Source organism: Acomys russatus, chromosome 14, assembly GCF_903995435.1.
Source record: "Acomys russatus chromosome 14, mAcoRus1.1, whole genome shotgun sequence".
In the NCBI taxonomy this organism is placed as follows: Eukaryota; Metazoa; Chordata; class Mammalia; order Rodentia; family Muridae; genus Acomys; species Acomys russatus.
In genome coordinates, this window is record NC_067150.1 from 31,827,109 (window position 1) to 31,838,056 (window position 10,948).

Below are 10,948 nucleotides of genomic sequence, written 5' to 3' on the forward strand. Positions count from 1 at the left end.
TAAAATCCCAAACTCCTCTATTGTTAAGTTTTCATACGTAGAATTATAGATCAGGACATTTACTATTTACACTACAGTTGACAATGATTACTGTATCTGTGCCCAAAGCAACTAAACTGTGAGAACTGATGACTCAGTATAAAGCACTCAGAGGTCCCCTGTGTGTCACATTTATGTATCATAGCATTACAATAGGTTTTGGACATACTCACTTGGACCACATGTTATCACACAAGGAACCAGGGTTTTATATATAATTAAGAAAGCATAACATGAAAATCAATGTACAAATGTGAGAACACTCTGGAGTTGACATGCATTGTTGTAACACTAGGCTATTTTACTATAGCATGCGGCTCACAAGACTCTGCCAGAATCCAGGCAACAGATTCTGTTGAAGACAGACTGGCAGGAATATTAAGTTGGCAGTAAACATAGCTGCAATGGCTTGAATACTTATATACTCCCCCTCCAAATTCATGTTGGCATCCTAACCATGTTGGTAACAAATGCTGGGAGCATTGTGGGAAGACTAGGCCCTCAAGGCTCTACCTTCACTGGGATTCTGGAAGCCCCAGACAGACAGCTTGTCTCTTCCCATGTAAAGAGAGAGTTGATGAACTGAGAAGTGAGTTATCCCTAAGTTAGCATCTGTAATCACCTTCTCTTGGGCTGCCAGGACTCTGCAACTGCAAAAAAAAAAAAGTATTTGTGTTTTTTACAAGCTAACCTACTAATATTTTGTTAGGGTAGGCCAGATGAACCTGCAATGGATCCCAGAAGCCATAACAGAAAATTGGGGCCAGATGACAGGTCCAAGGTAGATGGGCAATAAGCATCCAGGAAGAAAATCAACCAACAGGGAAGGCCCCACCCACTGAACTGAATAGAAGACCCCTAAGAAGGAATATGAGAGAAGCCCATGAGTTACAGCTGTTGCCAAAACTACTTTATTTAAGAAGTTGAATACGTCTTGCTGCAAGTCAGGTATGGTCATGGAAAGGAGACCAAAAAATTTTCCTCTAAAAATGTAATGATATTAAATTTTTTCTCACTTTGATTTAAAAAACATGACTCAATTTGAATAAAAATAGTAAAAAGATTGCATAAATGTATATTAAAATATAGTAGTAAAAAAGAAAATTATATTGCACATGATGAAGGAGAAATTCAATGTTTTTATAAGATATCAGGGAATCTGACCTGTCATAACGAAACATGATATATATATATATATATATATATATATATATATATATGACATATTCTACCTATGTAACACCAACGCTGTGCTAACCAGTTACAAAACAAAGAAATAATAAAAAATGGAATTCAAAAGATATATACAGCTAATCTGAAAAGAATTGATTTTATATTTTAAAAGGTGTATTTTGTTCTATGCAAATTAGATTTAATAAGGTTATTTATATAGTTTTTATTGACAATAATTTGTTCATATAATATATTCTGATCATGGTTCCCTTTCCTCAACTCATCCAAGTTCCTCCCCACCACCCCACCCACACAACTCCACACCTTCTTTCTTTCTCTCTCTCTCTCACTTTACAAATAAACAAGCAAACAAAACAAACCAGACTAAAAGGAAAAAAAAACACAAGAAATACATAGAGAGACACAGACACACAAAAACAAACTCCATAAAACGCAAAATTGGAAACATAATATACAAGCAACAAACAAGTAAAGCAAAACTGCCCAAGCCTAGCAATATCAGACAAGAAGTCTATAAAATTACCATAGAGCTCATCTTGTGTTGGACATCTACTGCTGAGCATGGAGCCCGGAACTGTGGTTAATATACGCAGTGAGGTTCCATTACAGAAAACTAACTGCTCCGTTGCAAGCAGATGTCAACTGGTGATACCTTCTTGGCTAGTGATGGAAACAACTTACAATTCCAACCCAATGTTCCTGTTTCAGAGAAAGCTTTGAGAAATAACTCCAATGCTCCAACAAAGCAGAGAAATAACTCCAATGATGAGTTGTTCCCTCTACTAGCTCTCTAAATAGCATTGGAGATGTCAGTCTCTGACTTTTCATTAGTCACTTAGAAACAGTTCATACAAAACTCAAATAAAACTCGGTCCCATTCACTCTCAAATTCCTGTGTACTTGACCAGTCACTATATCATTTAGAAAGTCTCCTACCCATGATTCATATGGAGTGCCTCACTTAACCAGTCAGATGCCACTGACTTCCATTCCTAGTGCAACTGAAAAACTGAACATTTAATAAGTAAAAGTGTGAGTTCTTAGATGTAGATTAATTAGTTACCTTAAGAACACAGGAGTGATGGATACCAATTAGGGCTCAGAAACTGAGTTCTTGAGCTTGACTTATGAATAAACTTTTAGTGAGAACTTCTTTTTCTCCCAGGATTGTCGGAAGCTCATCCATAGGGACTGGTGTCTCAGAGGAAACTAGGAAGGTGCCCCGCTGACAAATCATTATTTTCAGAGAAGAAAACTTGGGCTGGCACGAACTGAACTCATCCACTAAACACATTCAATGCAATTCTTCCAAGGACGAATGGATTTTACAATTTCTTAAACTATTTATGAAGAAAATTTAATGATGCAGAAAGGCACTTACCTTCAGTTCTAAGAAGGGTTCATTTTCCTTTTCAGAAAGTAGAAAAAAACACTTTGTTTGGATTATACTGTCTTACTAACAAGACTCCTTTTCTCCTAGTAGAACCGTGAGCAGAGGCACACTTCTAGACCAGAGCTGCTTTCTTGGGCATCCTCAGTGCTGTGAGTATCTCTCGGCTAGAGAGGAAAAGGTCATTGCTTAGGACAAGGTTTTGGTTTTCTCTAGAATGAATAAATACTTTGATGCATGGATATCTTCAAGCAGATTCTAGCAAATGAATTTCAGTCTCATACCAGAAAAATCACAATGCCCTCAACCCCTTCAGTGAAAATGGCATTGATCTCTTGCACCCTACCAGAATGCTGAGCCCTTGAATGGATTTCAAAAGGGCTGTTTACTCAAGTTCTACTGTAGTAAAGCCCTCCAGTACTGAGTCTTGTTAGTTTCCCCTTATGGAATGTATACTACATAGTGTCTGTGCTTTAAGGCTCTATCATGCTGAGAATCTTCAAACTGACTCTATGGCCAAAATCTTGAAAACTTGAATTTTTCTGTGTCAACAATTAAAACATTAAAATAAATGAGGCTTAGGACACTTTTAAATTCACCTCAAATCCAGGTAAGAAAATAAATATATTAACACTTCCTTCTTCCTCCTCCTCCTCCTCCTCCTCCTCCTCCTCCTCCTCTTCTTCTTCTTTCTTCTTCTTCTTCTTCTTCTTCTTCTTCTTCTTCTTCTTCCTCTTCCTCCTTCTCCTTCTCCTCCTCTTCCTCCTCCCCCCGCCCTTCTTCTAAGACTATGAAAAAAATTAAAAGGGCAAAGTCCTTTATGGCAACCACAGAGCCTAGAAAAAATAAATAACACAATCTCAAGACAGTGAGCATTAAATGAGTTAAGAAAGATATGTGTACTCAGGCAATCTGGAAATGATGGGAGCAGAAACTGAACATAAAACTAGAATTTCCTGTTTAGAGAAAGATAGAGCATGGATATTTACACACAGCAAAATCTGAATAAGGAGAAGCCAGGAGCAACATCAGACTTGGAGACAGATTATATAGTACAATATCCCTGTTATGATATAACCCACATACCTAAAATACAAGTGCATATCCCATATAAATACATACATATATCAGTCTACATAAGCTTACAGATAACTGGGGTATACAGCCTTGAGCTGTATTTAGAAAATATCATTCGAGGGTTTACTTCACACTCCGTTCTATTCCTAGGTACTGCAAATACTATTGAAATCCTCTAAGAGCTTAGTATCTATGGATAAAGCCAAAAAAAGATAAGTCGGTTCTTCAAGCGTTCAGATATAGATATGGCCAGGGCTTGTTGGAATAAAGTACACACAGCCTCTTAGCTGGCCTGAATGTAGAAAATTGGGGAAGACTTTCTGTGAAGGGGACTTCTAAACTCAGATCTAGAAGTCTAGTAGGACTTAGTCTATAAAGGAGATAGTGAGGAAAGGTATTAAAGTGAGGTGAGCCCGTTGCATAATAATTGAAAGAAAAAGGAAGGATGGCTCTCTCAGGGAACTAGAGCAGGGTGAGCAAGCTTGTGTCTGCAAAGAACCAGATAACGAATGTCTTAGACACACTGGGGGTCTGTATGGTCTCTGTTGCAACTGCTCAAGTCTGCCATTGAGCACAAATGCAGGCAGACAATACAAAGTCAGGTGGGTCTGGCTGTTCTACAATAAAAATTTTGTTTACCACAACAGGGCAGTGATTTTCCAGACTTTGAACGTAAATGACTCAGTGTGCAACACAGAATGGGGAAAGAAGGAAGAAAAATGGCAGGTTAGTCTGAACAGTGGATAAGGAACCATCATCAATAGCCTTGAATGTTATGCTAAGAAGTTTGGGGATCACCCATAAGGATGTGAGTGATCAGCCGTACTACAGTTTGAGCTGTGAGGAGGAGAGAATGGAGGAGATCAGGAGAAAGAGAGCCCAGTTAGGGCTTGTACTTGTACACTGATGACAGTTTAAAGGCGTGGACTCAAGAAGCCTGAAATACAACAAAGGAGACACACTGGGAAATAAAGAGCTAACTTATCGATCTCTGCAAAGCTGTAGGACCCATTTGACTCTACATATCACAGCATTTCTAATGGAGAATTAAAGTGTAGGTAGAATATAGGGCTGAATTTGGGTAAGCATATAGGTCAAAGTTTTTCATGCAGTGTTTTAATTCTGAAGCCATCGCTTCCTAAAGTTGCTTTTTCTGTCTGAGTGTTGTTGTCACTTGTGTGTATGAGATATCCAACTTTGGTCAAAAAAATATCACAGAAGTTCACAGGGTGCTCCAAGCCTTGCCTGTGCAGCTGCCTGGGGAGCTGCCATCTATTTCCTGAAGCCTTTGTTAGCTCCAAATCCCTTCTGTTGGGCACTGCTGCACCTGCCACTCCTGCTAAGGATCACTCCTCCCACTAGCATCTTTCCTATTCCTTCTCCAAGATCCTCATTATTCCTGTGCCAAGCTACGTCCTTTACAGGAGGGAGGAAATGGCTCTCTTGACTGCACCCTGTGTGGTTACCTGGATACCACGGCGTTGGTACGTACAGGCTCTCAAAAAAAACTCATGCAGGTACCAGCTACAGACTTACTCCATAAAGCTTAACTCCACTTGCGTGTGTTTTAGGGATGAAGGCTGACATAACACTGTGCCTACACATGCATCTATCCATGTGAGTAAGACTCAAGCCCTTCCCCTACAAAAGCTTCATGACTCCATCCTTAGGGAAAGCCTGACTCCCACGTCCAGCTCAGATGGGATGTATTGCTCAGGTTGTGGGATCTTTGACCTCTCCCTGTACTCTTCTATTCAACCATAAGACAGTTTAGGCTTATTTTCCTCTGAGAAACCTCTCATCTGTCCACGAGTTTCTGGGCAAAGGATATTTTCTGAGTATCCCCAAAGAAAACTGTGTGTGACTTGACCACATGATTTTCACTCACTGGATCATGTTGTAGTTATCATTCAGGGTATTTATGTATCCTGATTAAGTGACAATCTCCTTAGTGACCTACAGGACTTGAGACATAACAAGCTTTCAACAAGTGCTTGTGGAAATCGTCATCTAATCCTGCAAATGCTGGGGAATTTAGCTCTAAGACGCTTTACATTAAGCTGCAGAGGCTGCCCCTTTCCTCTCCATAGGAAATGAAGGCAAGAGCATGTCTACTCTAGATGAAAAGGTTAGGCAGATAGCCAGTTTCATCGCCATTAATGCAAAGTCACTAATTCCTCACTTTCTCCTTACCATTTCATTTCATGGAAAGTACTGGAGCTTAGGATATAACAGAAAATAACCTTGTCTTGGTCTACAAAAGAGATTAGAGAAGAAAGAGAGGAATTTTTCTCCCCTGACCTTTCACATTAGGGAGAAGTTAAGCAAACTAACAGTGAGGTGGAAGCTTCCTCCTTCATGCTGTTTTTGATGTACTTTAAAACCTCACAGAAATTTATCCTACATTGTTTTAAGGAAAAATATAAAGGTGTCATTTTACTGTTTCCTAGTGAAACTTTAGTAGAAGCAAAGGAAAATTCTGTCTATGAATTTGCACATAAAAATGGGCATGCTTTATTTACCAATGAAAGGTAATTAATTAGTCATAAAAAGAAGATTTTGATAGAAATGTGCTTTTCCAGGGTTTTCAGTTTGGTACGATTAGTAATTGCCCTTTTAAAAAGAAGCCACTTCTTTAGGTTAATGTCTATAGCTCTTTATCCAATATGTATGCATTATGTGTTTGCACATATCAAATAATTTGTCCTAAAAATTTTAATTTAAGGACATTTTTCTACCTCCTCAAGAGTCTTGTTTGTTTACTCAGTTTACATCATTTTATTTAGTCCCTTTAAAAGAGAGGGACTAAATTAGAATGTGAACTAATTAACAAACATCTGTTCTAAAGCTAAACATATAGTACATAATTATAAACATTCAGGAGACAGAAGAAAAAGAATGGGCAAGGCCAGCCTGGGCAAAATAATGAAATCCAAGCTAGCCAAGGCTAAGAGACTGTGTGTCAATCACTTTCCCCTCCTCTCAAAAAAAAAAAAAAAACAGAAAAGAAATTTAGAAAAAATAAAATTTAAGGCACCTGCTCTAATTTGTATCCCACCCACTTATATAATAGCAATGATTTTTTTTTTAGTTACTTTTATAAACACATGTAACATGGGCTTCCTTCACTGTATCTTTACTATTACATAGTCTGTGCAGGAGACATAGCACAGAGATAGAGCACGTATCCAACATATACCAGGCCATAGGTTCAAGCCTCAGCACCAGAAAAATATTTTTTCATTATATAATATGGATTAATTGCTCATGAACTCACAATTATATTTATATATGCTTCATTATATACATTATGCATTATACATTTTAAGTTATTATGCTTAAATTATTATATTATTTATTTTGACAGATAAGCGATTACATTTAAAATTATTATTTTTCATAAGTATATAAAGGTAAAAAAAATTACCATTTTCAAGTTTATTTAATACTCTCAAACTCTATTAAGAGTTGGTGTAGAGTCAGCAATGTGGCTTAGCAGCCTGACAGCCTGGGTCCAATCTGCAGAACACACACAATCAAAGGAGAAAGTTAATTCGCACAAGTTGTCCTCTGACTTCTTCATGTGTGTCATGACATGCATGTACATGTGCAAGCACATAAATAAATAGAATTTTAAGAATTTAAGTTTGTTTTAGTTGCCCAAAGAACCAGCCAAACCATTAATCAGTAAGGAAGTCATGCCTACTGTGTACGCATATGTGGAGGAGGGGGGACATGAATACAGCCATGTCCTAAAGGACCACAGACACAATCTATTGCTGCTGTTATTCTAACTCTCCTTGACTGTGCTTTAAAATTCTAGGGAGAAGGCTGGAGCTGGGCTTCCATGGTGGAGAGTTTGCCTAGCATGCATAAAGCCCTGGGTTACATTACCAGCACTACTAAATAAAGGAATGAATGCATGAACGAATAGCGGTAAATAGCAAACTATTTTTAAAACCCAATTTTATGTTCTTCATAAGAGACGCATCTGAAATGCAAGCTAGAAAGCCAAAGAGTAAACAACCAACGTCTCTTCACTAAAATGTATTATAATTGTAACTACTGCTACTACTATATGACTCAACGTCCTTGTTGTCTTCCTAGAGATCAGAGGACATGAGAAATGGCACAGCAATCACAGAGTTCATCCTCCTAGGCTTCCCTGGCATCCAAGGCTTACAAGCCCTTCTCTTCGTACTCATCTTTCTCATCTACATATTAACCCTTTCAGGCAATGGACTCATTATCTTCATTGTCTGGGTTGAGCCTAGGCTTCAAACTCCAATGTACTTCTTCCTTTGCAATTTAGCCTTCCTAGAGATCTGGTATACCACCACTGTCATACCCAAACTGCTAGAAACATTTGTGGTATCAAAAACAGTCATTTGCACGGCCTGCTGCCTGCTTCAGGCCTTCTTCCATTTCTTCCTGGGTACCACTGAGTTCTTGATTCTGGGCACCATGTCTTTTGACCGCTACCTGGCCATCTGTAAACCCCTCCGTTACCCCACCATTATGACCAGCAATCTCTGCCTACAGCTGGCCCTCAGTTCCTGGCTAGCAGGCTTCACCATTGTCTTTTGTCAGACAGTGCTTCTAGTACAGTTGCCATTCTGCGGCAACAACGTCATTAACCACTTCTACTGTGATGTGGGTCCCATCCTGAAAGCTGCCTGTGCAGACACCAGCATTTTGGAACTACTGGGTCTTCTGGCAACCATCCTTGTGATCCCAGGATCACTCCTCTTTACCATCGTCTCTTACATCTACATCTTATCCACCATCCTACGGATCCCTTCAGCCACTGGCCGCCAAAAGGCTTTCTCTACTTGCGCCTCTCACCTGGTAGTAGTCTCTCTGCTCTATGGAGCTGTCTTATTCATGTACCTGAGACCCACAGCACATTCCTCCTTTAAGATGAATAAGGTGGTATCCGTGCTAAACACTATCCTTACCCCCCTTCTTAATCCCTTTATTTATACCATTAGAAACAAGGAGGTAAAAGGGGCCCTAAGAAAGGTCATTACTTGTACAAACCCTCATCATGCAAAGTAAAACCTTCAATACATCAAAATGAGCCTACTACAGATATAACACAAGCAATGATAGTAAGGGAAACTTGAAGAAACACTTGACAAAAGTCTCCTCCGAAATATCAGAAATTATAGTACAATGTTATCCCAAGGCGGATATGCAAACAAACTATGCTGACTAGGGTCTCCATTAAATTATATAAAATGAGCTTATATCTGTTATATATAAATGAACTAGGATTTCTCCTTAAAAAGGAAAAGTCTTCAAATTTTTCACCCAAAGTCTTAGGATTCCCTAAAATGAGTGAGGCATAACTCAGGACTTTCACAATTAAAAGCTAACGTGAAAAGAGCAAAGTCAGACACAAATGTTAGTGAGTTTAAAAGAATGTGAAGAATCCTGGTTCCTTCTTTTATTGATAACTGTTAGATTTCTGAGGCAGGCAAAAGAGATAGAAGGCAGAATGGCCCTTAAAAGACAGGGCTGTGTTTATTAGCACACACACAGTGGGGGGCAGCCTCTCTCTCTGGGGAAGTTGAGGGGTGTGCCAAGGACAAAAGCTAGCTTCCACCCTTTATGGAGGCAGGGTTAGGGACTTAGGAATGAAGATATTGTTGCAGCCCTAGGGGGCTATATGTCTGTCATTCCTGAAAGTGTTGGCCCAAGGGAGGTAAGCTATCTTGGGAGACTGTCTCTGCAGATATTCCTTTCTGTGCTGACCCATAAAGCTGAGCAAAGTCATTTGTAATCTCATAGGGATCCTGTTTTATCATTGAGGCACTCTAGTTGTCCCAAGGACAAAGCATCCCATGCCTCAGTTTTTCAGCCCTGATGTTTTGCCGTAAGAGGAACACACTGAAGCCTCCTTATCAGTGATGATGCTCTTTCAAAAATGTCTAAAATGAACCCATGTTCTGTTTTATCAAATATTAATAAAGCCCCCTCCATCTTGGCATGATATACAATTTTATGTAAGCCTAAAGAGATTCATTCCCAGGAAGTATAAAAACTTGAGGGTATCTTGTAAAAAGTTCCAATTTCTATTTTGTGGATTATTTCAGTTTGTAGGACTTAGTCTCAGTAAAACAGGCACAAACAAAAGATGTCGCAGAGCTAACACCACTGAGAGTTTTGTGATGCTCATGACTTTGATGGCTCTCTTGAGGATTTAGCATGCAGTGCTCCTAGAAGCAAACACACACTTGGGCACGATACGTCAATCCTCTAAAGATGATGCGGGGGCGTCAGTTTGTAGTAATGAGTACTACATACGCCTTTTTCCCAACACTGAAGACTATCATTTAAAGCCCAATAAAACACATCTTTTTAAAAAGATCATTGTACATTACTTCTGGGTATTAAATTGAACATTTAAAAACAGTGTAATGAGATTAAAATGTTTTTAATCTCAATTGCTATACCTTATTTTCTTTAAGAAAAAGCAGCCACATTGGTCATGGTTCACATGGTCCATGGTCCACATGGTCATTTGAAGGTTAAGTGAGAGCTGAAGCCCATGAATTTTAGCCAAAGCCAGCTATAAAACAGTTGAAATTGCCTTAAATAATAGAAGAGTCATGTCTAACAGTCTCCAAAGAAAAAAAGAAACAGTGATAAAAGGAGAAGGAATGAGCAAGCATGACAGAGGAAAAGTCTGTGTCTAAGACAGCACAGCTTCCTTGTGGGTCCCCTAATATGGGGAATAGGAACTACTTCTGACATGGACTCTGGTGCCCACTCGTGGATCACTTCCACCTGGTGGGACAGCCTTGCTAGGCCACAGAGGAAGAGGATACAGACAGTCCAGATGAGACTTGATAGGCTGAGGTCAGATATTAGGAGAGCTCTCCTTTCTGTGGACTAGGGTAGGCGGGAGGGGGATTTGGGAAGGATGGTGGTATCCAGAGGGGATGAGGGAGAGGGCTACAGTTGGGATGTAAAGTGAACAAATTTTAAAAATTAAAATCAAAGTAAATCAAAAAAGAAAAAAAGAAAGAGAGAAAGAATAGTATGTGCCTATGTCACCAAGCCAAGAGATGCTGAAATAACTGGAAGAAATCTGTGTGTCTCTCGTGCCCACTTGCCTCGTGTGTGAATGTGGAAGTTATTAGCACTTAAATCTGTAGGTCTCAGTCAATCTGTTGAGGGCTGAATAGAAGAAAAAGGCAGGAGAGATCAAAAGTATTTCCTTTTGAGCCAAGATGTCCACTT

General features: G+C 39.2%; 1 protein-coding gene across 1 annotated transcript; it reads left to right on the forward strand.

Moving 5' to 3' along the window:
• Window positions 1-7,819: 7,819 nt before the first annotated feature.
• On the forward strand, window positions 7,820-8,758 carry LOC127198026 (olfactory receptor 6X1). The gene has a single exon (XM_051155831.1). It carries the CDS (start codon window positions 7,820-7,822, stop codon window positions 8,756-8,758), a length of 939 nt encoding a protein of 312 aa, XP_051011788.1.
• Window positions 8,759-10,948: the final 2,190 nt, after the last annotated feature.